At 42.0% G+C, this 21,004-nt stretch overlaps 1 protein-coding gene across 2 annotated transcripts; it reads right to left on the reverse strand.

Annotated features, from left to right (window-relative positions):
* Positions 1–110: 110 nt before the first annotated feature.
* Positions 111–20,736, reverse strand: ZNF622 (zinc finger protein 622). Of its 2 annotated transcripts, none has more exons than XM_039526274.1 (7): positions 20,619–20,736; positions 12,295–12,900; positions 10,384–10,623; positions 9,434–9,596; positions 8,658–8,770; positions 2,993–3,136; positions 111–1,703 (listed from the first exon to the last, which is right to left on the reverse strand). In XM_039526274.1, exons 2-7 carry the CDS (start codon positions 12,896–12,898, stop codon positions 1,576–1,578), a joined length of 1,392 nt encoding a protein of 463 aa, XP_039382208.1. In that variant the 5' UTR covers positions 12,899–12,900; positions 20,619–20,736; the 3' UTR covers positions 111–1,575. The 2 variants fall into 2 exon arrangements, with proteins under 2 accessions (XP_039382208.1, XP_039382207.1); XM_039526273.1 differs by lacking the exon at positions 20,619–20,736 and adding an exon at positions 20,171–20,573.
* Positions 20,737–21,004: the final 268 nt, after the last annotated feature.

The raw sequence follows: 21,004 nt of genomic DNA on the forward strand, positions 1-21,004 counted from the left end.
AATACATTCTCATTACAAGCAACACATTTTGAAAATGGTGACATTGGTCCTGCTTTATTAACTTGCAGGCAAGCTTCCTTAAGCAAAAATTATACCAAGGTGGAGTACTATTCATGTAGTTTTTCTAAAAACATGAGCTGGCTATCATTCATGCTTAATTTTCAGTGAAATTTACATTAATAATCCTTACCTTCCCAATAAACCACTAATGTATCAATCCTAATGATGAAATTCAGATTTTTCATAAACCTAATAGTAGTCCCAGGAAACAGAAAGACGGTTCTGTGTATGTAGAGCTAGAGGGGAGACCAAATCTTTGTCACAGAAATAATCTCATGGCACAGGGTTAAAACTTGCATTTAATTTGACAAAGTAATGTAGTAGTAGCTGGGATAACCTTGGGAGAAAAGACTGGTTCTTAGCCACATTCCATAGTCAGTCACCTAGCACTGGTGTGCACCATGCTGACATGTTCATATTTCTGCACTTCTCATACTCTACTGCAACTGTGGGGTGACAAAGGTAACAGCATATCTGATTTCTGACTGATGCCAGACAGACCCCAGTTTAGCAGACTGCTTTTCTAGAGAAGATTGTGTGGTCGGTGTGTTTTATCAAGAATGTAAAAATGCCTCTCTACACAAGTGCAAAGGTGACCACTACCTTAACTTTTCAACTCTCATCAGTAATGAGTAATTTTAACAATTCATAATGGGAGTGGTGCTGGTAAAAATACTTTAAACGTATACTTTAATTTGAATAAAGTATTCAAAACATTACAATGAAGTTAAATCCAAACAGACAACTTGTAATATTTGTAGTAAACCCAACTGTTTCCTGGCACAGTGAGTCTGACAGGATAGAAACTATTAACTGAAACTCTGGAACTATGGTTTCAGAACAAAAAATAACCATTTCCTTTTAGGTCAAGTGTTACTTCAAACAACTAGCAGGGAAATTTCTACATAAACTGAACACAACTGGAGTAGATACCCGGCACTCATCATGTGCTGGCAATGTGCTCATTTTGAAAAGCTCTCCTTAAGTCACCCACTGAAGGATTTTAACACTCCTGTCTAAAGTGCCTCTTACAAGATTGTTTGATATAAAGAAAGCGTATAACTTTGGTAAAGTGCTCTCTCCTACTTCATACAAAAGAAAATCATCTGCCCTAATCCAGAAGGGCTGAAGCGCAGGCCTCTCTCACCCCTCAGGTTTATAATCAGAATCTTCTCTTAGCCACCCCTCTCCCCAGTTTTCTGAAATTCAATTACAACACCAAGTTAGCTATTCAACCAAAACCTACTGCATAAAGATGGACACTAGTAGAATGTGCATCATCTACACCAGTGACTAACCTATACCACATACTTTATTTGGACACTTAAATGTGATAGGCCAGTTATTAGAATACAAGATCTCTTAACAAGATTTGGGCAGAGGAGGAATAGTAGCATCCAGACAGTCCTTGGCTAGGTACCAGGGTCCATTTTAATGACATTCCCTCCCCTCCCCACCCCCAAAAAAGCTATTAATTCTCCTCTCCTGGAACAAGCTCCGTAGAGTTGTGGCAGCTCAGAATCTGACTTGCATCCGGAAATGCATCTGCTTTGTAGCATTGTTACTCATTCCCGTCTTCAGCATCCACTTAGACTTCATCCTCTGTAGATACTGCATGTCACGTTCACGTGCTAGTGCTGCTCCTTTTGTAAAGGAGAAAAGGGTGAAAAGTTAGTAGCTTACAAGACTGATTTACAGTATAAGGCCTTGCTGCCAATTACACCAGTCTAGTTGCAGCAATATAGTTACCCAGGTCTAAACTTCTAGGTAGACACTTATTCTGCAGTAAGAGTGGCTTGTTTCATTTTAGCTTTACCTTCTCCCCAAGCAATGTAAACTAAGCTGAAAAGAGGCCTCATGCTGGAATAAGAGTGTCCAACATATTAAATGGCAAGAACAGAAGATGCTAGCACTGACAGCTGAAGGAAAGAGTGACACACAAATGGACAGGTAATCTTAATTACCGTCAGCCACCTCTGACAAAGAAACTATTAACCTTAGAACTTGACACATTCAGGGTGACAGCCTTACTTTGTGGTCAATACAATATTTATGTTCCTATCTGAGTATCAAAATAATGTTTAGAATTCAATTCTAGATTAATCCTCTGAAGTATTCCGCAATACTTTACTCTTACACAACAGGCTTGGGCATAGCACTGTTCAGACAAAATATCTGAACTACACAGTTACAGTGCAATACATATAGCTGCAGTAGTGCAGGAGCGAAGAGAAGTACAATAGCACAAACTAAGGGAGAACATGTAATAACTGAAAACAGGATTTGAATTTAGCAGGCAGGAACAGGCTATGCAACTTCTAGTTCTGAAAAACCAACCTCACCTTTATTTATTTTGTACATTAGCCTAGATTCATCCTTCATAACTTCACATCACCCAACTGTGACTGGAAAGTTTCAGGCTTGTACACAAATGCACTTTTGGTATAAGAAGCAGTGTGTCTACAATTAATTTGTGTATATGCAGGGGTGGCAAATTTCTACAATGTATTGTGCTTACGTGCCAGAAATGAAGAGGACACCCAAAAGTCAGATATGGTGCAGGAGACAAGGTCCAAGCTTTTACCACAGAGCAGTGATGCTCTTCTCACTTTTCACCTACCAGAAGTTTAGTTTCTCCTTGCAAAAGTGATATTGCTCTTTGCTAGGAAGTGAAGTACCAAATCTGACAACACCTAGCAATAGCTATATGGACAGAATTCAATCATGTAAATGCTAGTATAAGGAGACTACTCTAAGAGTGTGCCTACACAGGGAGCAGCAGCAAGTCTCACAGCCCGGGATGGCTCACATACAGCACTAAAAATAGCGGAGTAGATGCTTGAGCGGGGCTGGAAACCAGTGTCTGACACCCACCCGCCTCCAAGAATACAGGCTCAAAAGAGAGTTTAAAGAACTTAAGTTTGTCACTTACCTGTACTGCTTGTCCAACCCAGAGCTTTGTACTGTTGCAACACCCTGCCCACTGCCGCCTTATTTTTAGCAACAGCCACTGCTCTTGACAAACCAAACCGCTGCTTGTAGTATCTCATCAAAGAACGGTGACCAACCCTGGCACCTGTTACACAAGAGAATATTTTACAGTTTAAGTCAAGCACAATGAGCCACCAGCTTTTGAAGCAAAGTAATCGTCCACGCGCCTCTGGAAAGTAATCACATTGAGGAGTGCCTTTTAAAAGGGTCTGATGTTTTAGGACTATGATAGAGTGTGACTAATATAGCAGCTTCTATAGTATACCGCATGTTGGAGAGAGGAAAGGCAGAAAAAGACCAGCAGCTCAACTAAAGGATGGTTAGGAATTATAAAAGCCTCCAGGAAGATTTAATTAAAGGCAGGAAATGGAGAAGACGACTGACTGTTAGTTTTGTTGCAAGGATTTGGGCCAGCTTTTTAATGCTAGAAGGAACCTTTATAATCAGCTAGTCTAAAGAATACAGGCCAAAGAATTTCACCTAGTAATTCCTGCATCAAGCCCAATAACGTCTGGTTGAACTAGAGCATCTCATTTAGAAAGCCATCCCATCTTGATTTAAGGGTCAGTAGGAGTCACTGTCCTAATGACAAAACAATACAAATTCACTAAGGTTCTCTACTCCTTGTGAAACAATAGAGATGATCAATCTGAGCTGTGCAGAGTCAAAAAAATGGGCCCCAACATCAAGATTTATATAACATGATAAGTACAGAGGATTTGCATTTACATGGCACCGTGTTTTGTAACTGGTCAAATAGTCAGACAGCACGTTAACATCATTACACAATTCAGGAGTACGGGAGAGATTTTCTAATTACATTTTTACTGCCAAACCAGAACATGAAGACTGGTAGGGTAAGTTGTGTTAGTTATAACAGTCCCTTCTTGATTCATGACATTTGATGAATAAAGCCTCTGCCTATCACTGGAATAAATCTTATTTCCCTTCCCTCCATTTTTTTCTTTTTTTAAACAAACTGACAATTTGTCAGGTTATACTAAGTAGTGAAAACAGGAAAGGTAATTTCATGGCAAAATACAGCCCCAATAACACAGCAGCCTGCAGAAGTGCTTTGTGGAGACCTGAAGCTCCAATCACACAAGAGTTTGCAGGACTGGAATCCAAAACTCTGAATTCCCTCGAGATCTTCAGTTACTACTCTGTGATTCCCTGTGGAACCCCTGCATAAACAAACCAAACTGGAATGGCTAACATTCCCCCGCTCACTGGATAATAAAGAAAAACGGGTAATGAAGGGACAGACTCTGCAGCCAAAATGCTTAATTCCACAAAGATGAGCACTTATGACAAGAGAACAAATGCTTGTTTTCCTATTTGTCAACAGTGACTGTCAACCCCTAGTTGCTAACAATTGCTAATTTTGATGACAGCTTTTATATTTTCCTGAAGTGAGAGAGACTTGTGCTTATTGACATGGCAGACCAATGACACCAAGGAGGTGAATACTGGCTTTACTTTGTGGTTACTAGCACCGATACACTGATCGGATGTGTCGTCACATGTTAGTTACAGCTACAGGGAAGGAAAACCCTAGACTAGACAGTGATGTGGTTTAGGTTTTTTAGTTCAACAGTACTCCGTTAAGATGTACTCTTAGCCCATATGATTCTATAAATCTCCTTTAACTATTTTCTGTCCAGTAATCTTCTAAAAAGGTGAAAGCAGAATGGATAAAAATTGATGATTAAAAAAAATTGTTTTTTAATTTAAATTTAATTTAATTAAGACCATAGGTTTATTTTTAAAAAAATTAAAATTAAATTTGAAATTATTAGTCTATCAAAATAATTTAATCAAAAACAATATTCAAGCAGTACAAGTTTGCGGCTGAAGTTTTAAAGAAAGTCAAACCACTGAACTGGTGGCAGTCACTGGCTAAGCACCTGGAACTACCGAGTTTGTTAAAGACTAGGGCTGTTGATTAATTGCAGTTAACTCACGCGATTAACTCAAAAAAACCACTCCAATGCGGACACTACAGAACCCGAACCACCAAAAAAGAAAATCAACCTTCTGCTCGGTGGCATCTGACTCTGGTTCATTTTCATCATCTGAGTCAGTCTGCTCTGCTTTGGATTGTCATTGAGCAGAACCCATCATCAGCATGGACACATGTCCTCTGGAATGGTGGCTGAAGCATGAAGGGACGTATGAACCTTTAGGGCATTTGACATGTAAATATCTTGTGACACTGGCTACAACAGTGCCATGAGAATGCCTGTTCTCACTTTCAGGTGACATTGTAAACAAGCAGCATGCAGCATTAGCTCCTGAAAATGTAAACAAACTTGCTTGTCTGAGCTGAACAAAAAGGAGGACTGAGTGGACTTGTAGGCTCTAAAGTTTTACATTGTTTTATTTTTGAGTGCAGGGTTGTTGTTTTTTTTAAAACATAAAATTCTACATCTGTAAATTTAACTCTCACGATAAAGAGATTGCACTACAAGAGTTGCAACAGTGAATTGAAAAATACTATTTATTTTATTTTATACAGTGCAAATATTTGTAATAAAAAATAAAATGTGCACTGTACACTTTGTATTGTGTTGTAATTGAAATCAATATATTTGAAAATGTAGAAAACATACAAAAATATTTAAATAAATGGTATTCTATTATTGATTAATCATGTGATTAATCACAATTTTTTAAAATTGCTTGATAGCTCCTATTAAAGGCCAAAGCCAGCTTCTGAGAGCAGTTGCCAGGGGGAGGGATAGCTCAGTGGTTTGAGCATTGGCCTGCTAAACCCAGGGTTGTGAGTTCAATCCTTGAGGGGGCCACTTAGGGATCTGGGGCAAAAAACTGGTCCTGCTAGTGAAGGCAGGTGGCTGGACTCGATGACCTTTCAAGGTCCCTTCCAGTTCTAGGAGATTGGTATATCTCCAATTTTCTTTTTTCTTTTTTTTCTTTTCTTTTCTACAGATGCAGAGAGAATATTTTCTTCATTTCAGTTTATTCGACTAGTTAAGTTCAATAACTAATTAATTCAAAGCTGAGAAACCAACTGGGAGGTGAAAAAGCAGGAAAGCTTGTTTTCCTCCTCCAATCTATAAATAAAAAGATGATAGGCTGAGCTAATAGTCCTAAAATCTTGTAGGCCATGGTGGCCAAAAACAATCATTTCAATTCACTAACTATTGAGAATTCTCATTTATTAAAGAAAGGAAGGAAGTTTTAAATGCAAAACATGTTTTGATAAATGTACTGGGGAAATGTGTTTAAGGTCATTTAAAAAGTGCTGGTTTTCCAGGTTTGGTGCATTTTTAATTGAATTCCAACTTGTATCCAAATTGGCACAAATACCAAGTTACAAAAAAACCTCAAATCAATCTAGTCAGAAAGAAATGAATCATTCACCATTTTCAAACATAAAAATTAAGCAGCCGAATCAATGAGTATTAAGCAATATACTTGTTTAAATAAGTGTACTAATACCGTGTATCCTCCTGGTTAGAACAAAAGCAGGAAATTTAGCATGTTTTAATTAAAACATGTTTTAATAGTTATCAACGACTAAGAATCAACCTTTCCTTAGAAAAATAACTGAAGTGCGCAAATGCATAATAAGATTAAAATCAATAATTTAATTCTACCTTGCCTGGAAGTGTATTTTTATCATTCCAGCCTCCCTAAGTGAACTTTCACATACTCCATTGTTCCACTCACATATCTTGCAAATGAATTACATGCCAGGTATCTACACGTCCGATAATTAGATTTGTTTAAAAAGTGTCCAGTCTTTAATATTAAAGTAGCAGTTTAGCAAATAAGCTAGATGACCTCATTTTACACCAACCAAATCTACTCTAGAAATACAAGTATTGCACAACAGATAGGAACACAGATGGCTGGAAAAATGAACTTTTGAGTGCTGCTGTATTAGCCTTTCCATGCACTGAAATGGTGATGGATTAAAACACCGTTATCATTGTAACATGCAATAAACACCTACAGAACCTTTGCAGAGAAAGGCGGTCTGATTACACAGGGTAGAATTAAAAAAAAAAAAAAAATTTAAAGCACCACAGTGCCACCTACTGGTTTCCCATCATTGATCAATTTAGAGATCAAAAGATACGCAAGGTATCACTAGACCAGCTACAATTTAGTGAGAAAATCATCAGTTTTTCTATTTATGCGCCAGTATTTTCTAATGTTTTTCACCCTCAAAACTAAACGGGACCAGAACTAAAAACCAAAGCATTTGTACCCTTTTTTAAAAGGCAGATCAAGAAGTGTTTTGATTTGTTTTTTTAAACTATAAATGTCAGGTCTGGCATATGTTTGACATTACCCTGAAAGAATGGGATTTTTCACAAAAGTCTTTATAGACCTGCAGCATATAAAAAGTGAAACTGACTATGTGAGAGAAACTATGAAACTGGAAGGAGGAAGATTTTCAAAGGAATAAAAGGGAGTTTGGCACTCATCTCCCATTGAAAGTCTCCCCCAGACTGCAGTAAAACAAAAACAGAAGAGAAAGCTTCTCCTCTAATCTTTCAGTTCTAACCATTTTAGGCTTAGTTGCTCCTGGTGACAATAGATGTTATTTTTAAGATGGGGCCCTTCAGCTCAGTTGCTTAAGAGGAAAGGCCTCTTTTTGTTAAAGATTTAACATCCAACTCTTCCATAGGAAGGCTGAGAAAGCTCCTACTTTGGTTCGCTGGTCCTTCAAAGAGTCCTTCAGCAAAAACAGAATACAAAATGCAATGTTCCTGATATTTTTGAAGTTTTAAAAAACATACAGCCTCCCTTACTGCACCACAGCTGCTTTTCATGCCATCTTTAACCACCATAAGTTATAATAAATCATAAAGAACCAAAAAACAGTACAAAAGCAAGGGTTCCTCCACCGATCACCTTTAAAGAGAGATATCAATTTATTCACTATCTGCATTTTCTTTAAAACCTACTACCATTTCAAGTAATACACACAAGACTATTGTAACTAAAATTGGAGGAAAGATCTCTTTTCCCATTTTCACGGTGCATTTGACAGCACTTTACAGGATCATGGGGATGTGCTGCTATTAAGCATATGCAAGGGATCTCAGCATGTGGAACTATACACCAGAGCATCAGACAGTGTAGAAATGAATACACAAACAACAATATGTGGTTGCTTAAGGAAATTAATATCTGAGTAAAAGGTTGTCAAAATTAGTTACCTATGACCAGGTTACACTGCACAGAACTACACTGGAAGAACTTACTCTCTGTAAGATGTATTGCAATGAAGTACATATTACATCCTTGCATGCATGAAGTAAGTCAAGGTTAAATAAGAGGAAGTGATGTCCCAACACACACACACAAATGCAAGGGGATGACAAGTTAGAAAGACTAAGAAATCTAATACATTTCAATTTGAGCTAACTGAATAAGAGTCTTCAATTTGAAAACTGGAACAAAAGAATTTGAGATCAAAGCAGATGAAGGACAAGTGGATAGCAAACCATTTGCTTCATGACACAAATGGGAATTTCACATGACAATCTCTCTGTCTTTGTTGGCAATAATTTAAACTACAGCAAAGCCAAGAAGATAGGTACTTTTGATACAGTATTTATTATACGGACCTGAAGGGAGGATCAATTCCATACTTTCGTCATCATATTCTAAATTCTTCCCTGCTGGGAGCTCTCCAGACATCACCACATCCTCTCCTTCCCCGTGATCAGGGTAACTGCTCCTGTGGAACAGCAGCAGCAGCTGCTAAATTACACACCCAAACTCCTTCCCAGACCCCGCACCCCGTCCTGCACCCCAATCCCCTGCCCCAGCACCAAACTCCTTCCCGGAGCCCAGACCCTTCACCCTCTCCTGCACCCCAACACCCCGCACCAGCCCGGAGCTCCCTCCTGCACCCAACCTCCCTCCCAGACCCCGCACCCCCTCCATTAATATAGTAGAAATGTGCAGTCCGTGATGACTTCCCAAAATTCGTAGAGTGGCCCCCCTACGAAAATTATTGCCCACCCCTGGTATGGATGAACAACAGCATCCTAACAGGTCTAACATTTCATTTTAAATAAATAAATTAAATAAATAAAACCACACACTCAACAACAGCACATACTATTATGCACTTGCATACTTGGAAGGGTTGTTTAATATATTATTAGTATTAAAGTGAATGCTTAAGGTGTTATTTTTTTCTGAAGTGCACAGTAGCTTTGTCCCCAAGACAGCTTCTGACTGATGAACTGATTTTTCAAGAATTGCTAGGACCTTAAGTATAAACGCTAAAAATAGGTCTAGTTTCTAGAAGGTCAACAATGGAAAAGTGGGTTTCAAGTTTCAACACTTCTCTCTGCTTTCAATTTTGTGGCAAGGAAGAAAGAAATTTCCCTACCTAAAATCATAGAAGTCTGCAAATTCCAAGGCAGCATCCCCATCTGTGAAGAGCTTGCAGTGGCTTTTATCATTCATATGACCCTGCACTGCTTCTGTTGAGTAGAAGGATTTCCCCTTCTCATTGCACCACAGGCAGATTTTCCCAACACCAACTTTTTCTCCTGCACAGTGGGGGGAAGGAGAAAAAAAATAAAAGTATAATTTTGAGTTTACATTCAATTCAATGATCAATTTTGGCATCCCTGAAGTGGTTATCTCCACTTGCAGATGGGAGACCTGAGTCACAGCCAGGGTAAGTGACTTTCTCCAGATTAGAGAGTCATTGCCAGAAACTGAATTAGGGCCCTGATCCCCCTAGACTTTAACCACTCTGCCTCCTCACAGAAGAAGTCCATGTATTTAAAGAATAATTCAAATGACAGAACAGAGGGCTTCACACACACTGGGCAAAAACTCTGTGAGATGCTATAAAAAAAGGTTTTATTTTGTGCATTTTCTTGCTCGTTCCAAGGAGTCAGTTCCTGTGAGAAGAGCTTTAGTGAGGATAGATAAATTTAATATGAATCTAGTTTGATTATAGCAAACATTACATTTGCGGTGGAGCTGCTTTCTTATAACTGTAATAGTAGTTTGGCAAATATTTGCATCATCATTCACTAGGAGAGCTATGAGTCCATGTAATAGGCACACCCTGTGTAAATATTTCAGAACTTGAAGTTTTTTGCATAAACCTCATGCTGTTTAAACCAATACTATTAGAGATCAGGTTAAGACCTAATATGGGGGCAGACTATCCAAAAGCTGTCCAGTGCAGCAGGGTTCTTATACTTTCCTCTGAAGCATCTGGTAGAAGTCATAGCTCAAATCATGGAAACTTTATTGCAACAAAACAGAGTATTTAACCTTGGTGGTGGTGGGGGAGGGAGGGTGAAGAAGAGTCACACTTACCCAAGTACTTAATCAGTCCCCTGAGATCCACAAGGTATTCTATATCTGGAATAAAGAAACTGTGGGCTTTTGTCATGTGGGCCACATTTTTCATGAGAGAGCTTGAATGGTGAGGACAAAACAAGCAGTCTGTGAGTGGTACTGCACCAGCAGCAATCTGCTTCTCATCTTCACCCACTGCACCTTCCATCTGCTCATCTTCAGAATCTCCAACTTCATCAGAATCTGCATCCTCCCAGCCTTTCAGTGCAAGTTAAAACATTAGGTTTATTTACATCATCTTTTTTTCAAGCAAATAAGTGTAATCTGTATGCTCTAGTACAGAATATGTTTACAACACCAATAATAATTATAAACTGATATAAAATGCTGTGTTCTAATTACTATACAGACATTTACATCAATCAAGTGGTGAGCTCATACCACTGTCAATAAAACGAACTTACAAAGAAATGACGGAAGCTTAAGGCAAAAGTCAAAACTGCTCATAACAGGGTCACCAGAGCTAAGAATTTAGTTACAATCTTCTCTAGTATGAAAATCCTATTGCTGTTTAGGAGCAACATTACTACTGTACCATGTAACATTAAAACAAAGTATAACTGGTAAAAAAGCAACCCAATTCTGTCATAAACATGAGGATTTTGATTTCCTGTAGTGACTGAGCAGCAAGTTATAAAATCAAAGATACTCTTTTCATATATACATCTTTATGACAAAAGAAACATTTTAAGTTATCTATAAGCAGCGTTCTTAAAGTAACTGGAGCTATGTAATTGCTTTCATGGTCACTTGTACTGCTTCCAGTCATGGTTTTTTCTCCTCTGATACTCATGCAAGATCCCACACATCGCTCTGTCAATATACTTCAAATTTCACTGGGGAGGGTAAAAGTGTATGTGGGGGGGGGAAGGGGCATCAAGATAATTTCCCGTGACACTTCAATCTTCTGTAAATGCCAAAAAGGGGCAACTGAGAAAGCTGTTTGTGATGTCCATTAGGAACTAGAAGACAGTAAACTCATTTCACATAGGCCACTAGAGAGTTCTCAGATGGTAACTAGTAATTACCAACCTAGATGGGATTCAAACCAGTGACCTGATAATGTTACTATGGGATATTGGTTTCTAGCTTTAAAAGCCTGAAACTGACAATCCTTTGACCTTTGTTTGCAGTATTGCTGTAGCTGGGTTGGTCCCAGGATAATCAGAGAGACCACTCCTTTCTTACTCTCTCTAATCCTTTCATGGTACACCTCTAAACAAACAGCACCAGTATCAAAACGTTAAAGGTAAAATGAATGCCCAGAAACCTCCTGAGATACGGTGTTACAACTTAAATATATCTTAAAGCAAAATAGTTTCATGTTGGTTTCTTTTTTATATATCTTCCAAAACAGAGTACAGAAATGGGTTTATCGTACAACAGCTGATGACGTTTCTAACATCTAACACATGGGGACCTGATCCCCACCGACATCAATGGAATTACTTCAGCATAAATCTGCTGTAACGGAGTGGAGCATTAGGCTAAGGAGTGCAGGTCCCTGCACTGCTTTTGATGGACATAATAGAAGCAGAAGTTATGAGAGAAAAACACATGACCTCTATTCTTAGAAACTAGAAAACTTTTCAGTTCATCTTGAAAAAGAAAAAAGTTATGAATGAGATCGCTGGCCACTAAACCTTGCTAGACTTGAATCTTTCTTCCCTCTTTATGGCAAATATTTTTTGGTGGGAACCTCTTCTGTGTGAACTTTCATTAGAAAAAAGCCTCCCCCATGGAATTGTTAAACTTTCTCCAGGCAGGAAAACATTCTTATTAAAAACACACAGAAGGCTTCCACCCAAAACCAATCACTAAGTTTGCTTACCCAGAGCCACCATTTTACCACCTTGCTGGCTTTCTTACCTTCTTCCATATCCTCCTCATCCTCTGCATCCTGTTTTGCCAGTTTCCGTGCCTGCTGTTCAAACCACTGTAGCCTTGGAGGTTTTTCCAATTGCTCTCTGCTCTGTGACAAATTACCTTCAGCAGAAGGTGGAGAGCTGCTTGTATCAGTTGGGAGCAATGGTATCTTCTTTGGAGACACGGATGGCTGGGCCCTGATGGCTTGCTGAATAGCTGTATTCATTTCATCGTGGTTTAGGCTCTCCTGGGCCAGCCCCTTTTCCAGGTTCTTCTCATTTAAGGTTTCTACCTTCTTGTTGACAGCCTGGACAGCTTGTTTTTCAAGATCTAGGTGCTTCTTGGACTTCAAATGATTCTCATAGGCATTGAATGTGGAGAACCTCTTGCTGCAAGCTGTGCAGTAGGTGGCAGTGACTTTGTTCTGTTCCTCTGTCACTGCTCTCTGAGCTAGGACTCTCTCTTGGAAATTCTCGGCAGTCACAGGTGGCATGTCAGCAACTTTCCGTTTTAGATTATATCTATGCCAGTCGGTTTTGTAGTGGGCACGCTGAACGTCAGCATCCTTAAAAGCCACACGGCAAGTAATGCAGGTATAAGACGCCATTACTGGGAAGCAAAGAAAGGCAGCATATCAAAAGAAAGTGATCAAAATATGGCAGGAGGAGGAGACATGAAAAACAAGCCAGCGGCAGGTCCTTGCCTGTCTGAGCAATTGCACATTTGATGCAATCCTGGTGCAGGTGCATTAGTAAAGTTTATGAAATGATGATAATGCGTTAGACATTGCAAGGGATGAAACAAAGATATAAAGTTAGTCACAACTATCAAAGATGTATTACTATTTATTATTTGTATTATCGTAGCACCTAAAAGCCCTCATCATGGAGGACAAGGACCCCTAGGCCAAGTACACACACAAAGCAAAAGGATGGCCCAGGCCCCAAAGAGACTTATTTATAGCTCTCTCCACTTTCCACCAAAGAGCAAACTCCTGAAGTCTCTAGTCAGTAGGATGCAACCCGTAGGTCTTTAAAAAAAAACAAAAAACTTCTGTTTGGTTTTTCTTAAGCCTTCTATTGTCACAAGAAATGACTCAGATAATACAGTGTGAAAGGGATAGAGAAAGCTTTCAGTTGGTCTTCAGCATATTGTGTACAATGACACTTTTTACCCTCCAATATCAGTCGTTTTCCCCTTTTGTATGTGAGAGTCTCCCACATAGCAACAGGGGAGAGTTAAATAGGAAAATGTGACTATAAAACAACAAAAACTGGCAGAGAGAATGAGGGACCATATTTTATTGTATGTTTGTAAAGTACCCAGCATAATGAGGCCCTCTGTTCGGTTGGCGATTGCTGGGTACAGTAACACAAATACATAGCAACAATGGCAAAAGTTATCAACGCTTCTTTAAATTGAATAGATGCAATGCTGATGGAGTGACTTTAAAACCATAATGGATCGTAAGCTCTCTAGGGTAGGGACTGTCTTTTTGTTCTGTGTCTGTACAGTACTTGGAACAATAGAGTCCTGGTCCAGAACTGCTAGATGCTACTGCTAGGGATGCTAGATGCTACAGTGGTAATAAACAACAAAACGGACACAAGGAGATGGTCACAAATTGAGATCAAACCCACCATGCCTGTTTACAGATATGTGACTAATCTAAGGAAAGCGCAATTCAATCCTGTAATATGGAGGGGAGAAAAATCAAGTCCTGAACAGCAAACAAAAACTGCAATCCCCCCAAGGGGACCAATAGGCAGAAAAAACTCCCCCACAAACACTAGCATGAGCCTGTACAGCACTGAAAGTTATGGATTTTAATCCGAGGACAAGTACATTACAGAACTGACATTTCCTGTTAGAAACCAGCATTTGCTTTTGCTGTATTTCTTATCTGCAAATGCAGAGAAAAAACATGTACACACGAGAAAATATGAAAAATGGTCATTTATAAGCAGTACAAAATAAACCAGTAAATTATTATACATAAGAGAAAAAGCCACTCATTCTTCACTGAGAAATGTCTATGTCAGGGGTAGGCAACCTATGGCACGTGTGCTAAAGGCGGCACGCGACCTGATTTTCAGCGGCACTCACACTGCCCGGGTCCTGGACACTGGTTCGGGGGGGGGGCTCTGCATTTTAATTTAATTTTAAATGAAGCTTCTTAAACATTTTAAAAACCTTATTTACTTTACATACAACAATAGTTTAGTTATATATTATAGACTTGTAGAAAGAGACCTTCTGAAAACATTAAAATGTATTACTGGCATGTGAAACCTTAAATTAGAGTGAATACATGAAGACTCGGCACACCACTTCTGAAAGGTTGCCGACCCCTGGTCTATGTTCACTCAAATAGTTATGTTTTGTTTCAGTCAGGGTCAACTTCACTCTCTGCTTTCTAATTCAAGTATGCACCACCTAACCCAGAGGTGGGCCATATCCAGCCCGCAGGACTGTCCTGCCCAGCCCTTGAGCTCCCGGGGAGGCTAGCCCCGGGCCCCTGCCCTGCTGGTCTCCCTCTCCCACTGCCTCGGCTCGCTGTGCTGCCAGCGCTCTGGGCGTTGGGGCTGCAAGCTCCCACTGGGCAGTGCAGCTGCGAGAGCCGCCGGCCTGCCCCGGTGCTCTAGACTGCGTGGCAGTGCAGTTGGCTCCAGCCGGGCGGCGCGGCTGCCAGTCCTGGTGTTCTGAGTGGCATGATAAGGGGACGGGACAGTTGGATAAGGGGCAGGGAGTTCCGGGGGGGGGGGGGGCCGTCGGGGACAGGGAGTGTTCGGATAGGCATGGGAGTCCCAGGGGGCCTGTCAGGAGGCAGGGGTGTGGATAGGGGGCAGGGCAGTCAGGGGACAGGGAAGCTGGATAGGAGGTGGGCTCCCGGGGTGGGGAAGAGGGTGGGGTTAGGGACGGGATGGTCAGGGGACAAGGAGCAGGGGGCTGGATGGGTTGGAGGTCCTGGGGGCCAGTCAGGGGCAGGAAATGGGGGTGTGAGAGGGGCCGGGCTGTTGGGGTGGGGAGAACAGCCTTCCCTACCTGGCCCTCCATACAGTTTCAGAACCCAGATGTGGCCCTCAGGCCAAAAAGTTTGCCCACCCCTGACCTAACCATTGTAAACGGATATGAGAACCTTTCCATTCAGCAATACGTGGTCCTTGAAAGGAAAAATGATAACACTGCAAGCCATCTAAGAAGCACTTACTGATGTATAATTTAGACAGGTTCTTTTAAAATGATGTTTTAGGTATTTGCTAACTCTTGTTAGAGTTACATGGCAAGCAAGAATGTTGCTAGATTCCTCTCTGACCAATTTCAGAAATAAAATTAAAACTCAAGAAAACCCAGAACAACCAAAAATATTTACACCTGCTAACTCACCAAAGGAACAATTCACTCTCTTTGAAGGTATAAAATAGAAGAGACTAACTATGGGATCACATGCTGCTATGTCAACTCTTCTGTTATACACACTTACTTTCATCCATAATTTTAACCTTAAAAAAGTGAGAGTGAGAACAACAGGATAACAACAGATATAGCCAGAGGGGGAGGGTTAGGTATAAGGAAGGGGGACGGATACTAGACCGACAGGTCATACTGGTAGTACTGTGTTCCTACCAAGTTGGGTGAAAAGGGTGAGAGGAGCCAAACAGCAAAAATTAGGATGTTTGTTCACCAGTGCGAGAAGCTTAGGTAACAAAATGGAGGAACTGGAGCTCCTGGTCCGAGAATTGAAACCGGATATCGTAGGAATAACCGAAACATGGTGGAACGGTAGCCATGACTGGAGTACAGGTATGGAAGGGTATGTGCTGTTTAGGAAAGACCGAAACAAACGTAAAGGTGGGGGAGTAGCATTGTATGTCAATAATTAGGTGAAATGTAACGAAATAACTAGCAATGCAATGGATAATACAGAGTCTGTTTGGGCAATGGTGACATTGGGGAAGAAAACTACTAGAGCGTCCCCTGGGATAGTGATTGGGCTGTGCTATAGACCGCCGGGATCTAGCCTGGATATGGATAGAGAGCTCTTTAATGTTTTTAAGGAGGTAAATACTAATAGGAACTGTATGATCATGGGAGACTTTAACTTCCCAGATATAGATTGGGAAACAAATGCTAGTAATAATAATAGGGCTCAGCTTTTCCTAGACGTGATAGCTGATGAATTCCTTCATCAGGTAGTTGCTGAACCGACGAGGGGGGATGCCATTTTAGATCTGATTTTGGTGAGTAACGAGGACCTTGTTGAGGAAATAGTTGTAGGGGACAACCTTGGCTCGAGTGATCATGAGCTAATTAGTTTCAAAATAAATGGAAGGATAAACAAAATTGCATCTGAGACTAAGGTTTACGATTTCAAAAGGGCTAACTTTACTAAATTAAGGCGACTAGTTAGGGAAGTGGATTGGACTAACATATTTAGGGATCTAAAGGCGGAAGACGCCTGGGGTTACTTCAGGTTGAAGTTGCAGGAGCTGTCAGAGGCCTGTATCCCGAGAAAGGGAAAACAGTTCGTAGGTAGCAGTTTTAGACCGAGCTGGATGAGCAAGCGTCTCAGAGGGGTGATTAAGAAAAAACAGAAAGCGTACAAGGACTGGAAAATGGGAGGGATCAGCAAAGAAACCTACCTTATTGAGGTCAGAGGGTGTAGGGAAGCAGTGAGAAAGGCAAAGAGCCGGGTGGAGATGGACCTAGCGAAGGGGATTAAAACCAATAGCAAAAGGTTTTTTAGCCATATAAATAGGAAGAAAACCAAGAAGGAAGAAGTGGGACCGCTTAAAACTTTAAACAGAGTGGAGATTAGGGATAATCTTGGCATGGCACAATATCTAAATGAATATTTTGCCTCGGTCTTTAATGAGGCTAATGAAGGGCTAAGGAATAGTGGTAGAGCGACTGACGGGAATGAAGATATGGGGGTAGACATTACGGTATCTGAGGTAGAAGCCAAACTTGAACAGCTTAACGGAAGTAAATCAGGGGGCCCGGATAATCTTCATCCTAGAATATTAAGGGAATTGGCGAGTGAAATTGCAAGCCCGTTAGCGATGATTTTTAATAAATCTCTAAACTCGGGGGTTGTACCGTTTGACTGGAGATTAGCTAATGTAGTCCCTATATTCAAGAAGGGGAAAAAAAGTGACCCGGGTAACTACAGGCCTGTTAGTTTAACATCTGTAGTATGCAAAGTCATGGAAAAAATTTTAAAGGAGAGAGTGGTTACGGACCTTGAGGCCGATGGCAACTGGGACAAATTACAGCATGGTTTACGAAGGTAGATCGTGCCAAACCAACCTGATCTCCTTCTTTGAGAAAGTAACAGATTTTTTAGACAAGGGAAATGCGGTGGATCTAATATATCTTGATTTCAGTAAGGCGTTTGATACGGTACCACATGAGGAATTACTGGCTAAATTGGAAAAGATGGGGATCGAAATGAAAATCCAGAGGTGGATAAGGAGCTGGTTAAAGGGGAGACTGCAGCGGGTCGTATTGAAGGGTGATCTGTTGGGTTGGAGGGGGGTTACCAGTGGAGTTCCTCAAGGTTCGGTTTTGGGTCCGATTTTATTTAATCTATTTATCGCTGACCTCGGAACCAAAAGTAGGAGTGGGCTGATAAAGTTTGCGGATGACACCAAGTTGGGAGGTATTGCCAATTCGGAAAAGGATCGGGATATCCTCCAGGGAGATTTAGATGACCTTGTGAACTGGAGTATTAGTAACAGGATGAAATTCAATAGTGAGAAGTGTAAGGTTATGCATTTAGGGATGACTAACAAGAACTTTAGTTATAAGCTGGGGACGCACCAGTTGGAAGTAACAGAGGAGGAGAAGGACCTAGGAGTCCTGGTTGATCATAGGATGACTATGAGTAGGCAATGTGATGTGGCCGTTAAAAAGGCTAATGCGGTCTTGGGATGCATTAGGCGAGGTATTTCTAGTAGAGATAAGGAGGTGCTAGTCCCGTTATATAAGGCGTTGGTGAGACCTCATTTGGAGTATTGTGTGCAGTTTTGGTCTCCCATGTTTAAGAAGGATGAATTCAAACTGGAACGGGTACAAAGAAGGGCCACTAGAATGATCCGAGGAATGGAAAGCCTGTCGTATGAAAGGAGACTTGAGAAGCTCGGTTTGTTTTCCTTAACCAAAAGAAGGATAAGAGGAGATATGATTGCACTCTTTAAATATATCAGAGGGATAAATACCAGGGAAGGAGAGGAATTATTTCAGCTCAGTGCTAATGTGGACACGAGGACAAACGGATATAAATTGTCAGTCAGGAAATTTAGGCTTGAAATTAGACGAAGGTTTCTAACCATCAGAGCAGTGCAATTCTGGAACAGCCTACCGAGGGAAACAGTGGGGGCGAAGGACCTCCATGACTTTAAGATTAAGCTGGATAAGTTTATGGAGGGGATGGTATGATAGGATAACGGGTTTAGTCAATAGGTCAATAACGTGCCACACTGATAATTAGTACAAAGGGTCAATGTTGGGATATTGTTAGCCTTTTCCAGAGGGTCTGGCTGGAGAGTCTTGCCCACATGCTCGGGGTTCAGCTGATCGCCATATTTGGGGTCGGAAGGAATTTTCCTCCAGGGTAGATTGGCAGTGGCCCTGGAGGTTTTTCGCTTCCTCTGAAGCATGGGGCAGGGTCGCTGGTGGATTATCTGCTACTTGAAGTCTTTAAATCATGATTTGGAGCATTCAACAGCAGAGTCAAGGGAGAGAATTAGTTCAGGAGTGGGTGGATCGGCTTATGTGGCCTGCATCTTGCAGGAGGTCAGACTAGATGATCATAATGGTCCCTTCTGATCTTGAATTCTATGAAACCCCCTCAATTTTCTCTCTCTCACATGTCTGCATGAGTGTGTTGAGGGGGCAAAATTTAAATGTAACAATTTTTGGAATCCAAGAACAGACTTGTTTCATCTAATTTTTGGAAGAGTTAACTTGTTTGCCGTTGGTCCTCTACTGCACCTGATTTCTGCTACTTTAACATGACACCAAATCAATAGACTAATGAACATAAGCACAGCCATACTGGGTCAGACCAATGGTCCGTCTACCCCGGTAGCCTGTCTTCCAACAGTAGCCAATGCCAGGTGCTTCAGAGGGAATCATCAAGTGATCCATCCCATGTCACCCATTCCCAGCTTCTGGCAAACAGAGGCTAGGGACACTTCAGAGCATGGTTTTGCAACCCTGCCCATCCTGGCTAACAGCCATTGGTAGACCGATCCTCCATGAATGTATCTAGTTTTTTTAAACCCTTTTATAGTCTTGGCCTTCACAACATCCTATGGCAAAAAGTTCCACAGGTTGACTGTGCCTTGTGTGAAGAAATACTTCCTTTTGTTCGTTTTAAACCTGCTACCTATTAATTTTATTTGGTGACCCCGTTCTTCTGTTATGTGAAGGAGTAAATAACACTTCTTTATATACTTTCTCCACAGCAGTCATGATTTTATAGATCTTGATCATATCCCCCATTAGTCATTTCTTTTCCAAGCTGAGACGTTCCAGTCTTATTAATCTAGCTCCATACGGAAGCTGTTCCATACCCCTAATCGATTTTGTTGCCCTTTTCTGAACCTTTTCCAATTCCAGCATAGTGTTAGAATGACAGCTGCTAAACAGAAGTTAGTAGAATATAAGAGCTTCTATTATGTCAGTTAGGAACTATAAAACCTAGATAAGAATGGCTTGACAAATAAATCAATTTTTGCCTTCACTCTGCGTTTCCTTTTTGGTGGTTTTAAATCAGATAATCCCAAAGTTACTTCTAAACACCATGAGTTGAGTTTAATGTCAAAAGAAACTCGGCTACAGATAAAATATACAGCGCGTGTATACAACTTACTAAACCTAGGAGGACAGGAGGGAGGCATAAAACAGCAGAAAGAGCATTAAAACAGGGTTGGTAGGATTCATTTCATGACTGTCTGGCTAATCAACTCCAACAACTCTTGCCCTGGGTGCCCTCCCTCCATGCCTGTCACAACCAACGGAGCCCGGGCATGAAGCAACCCAGTCTGAACTCCTGGGTTTAGGCCCAGCTTCTTCTTCTGCCACGCAGGTGGGGCTGCTAACAGCAATCCGGGCGCCGGGCACATCCCAGCACCAGAGCTGCCTCTGCGGGGGCAGGCGAGGGCCCCACGCCCCGGGAAAGCCACAGGCGAGCGGTCCCAGCAGCGCTGCGCAGCTCCCCGGCTGCGGGACGGGAGCGCAGGGCCCCGCCCCCAGGCCCAGGCCCAGGCCGCCCGCGGGCAGCTGAGCCGGGAAGGGGCCGGGGGTGACCAGGCACCTACCTGCGGGGCGCGCGACGCCTGGCCGGGCTGGAACGCGGGGACAATGGGCCTGGAACGCTCGGCCCGCGGGGATTCCAACGTGCGGCGGCCACAAGCAGAGACCGCCCCGGACCGCCCCGCCCCGTGGGGCGCGCGACGCCGGACCGCCCCGCCGCAGGAGGCGCCTTTAGCTGCTCTGCCGGAGGCCACCGCCCCTGCCGGCCCGGCGGGCCCCACGCAGCGTCCCCGCCGTCCCGCCCCGCCCCTCCCCCCCCGGCCCGGCCCCTCAGCGGCGCCGCCTGATGCAGCCCGGGGCAGGGGGCACGAGCCGCATCGCGCAGCTTCGCGCAGGGCGGGGATCCCGCCCGCCCGCTGGTGTCACGGGGGGGGCGGGTCAGTGCCGGGGG

This window comes from Mauremys reevesii, linkage group 2 (assembly GCF_016161935.1).
Source record: "Mauremys reevesii isolate NIE-2019 linkage group 2, ASM1616193v1, whole genome shotgun sequence".
NCBI classification, from domain to species: domain Eukaryota; kingdom Metazoa; phylum Chordata; order Testudines; family Geoemydidae; genus Mauremys; species Mauremys reevesii.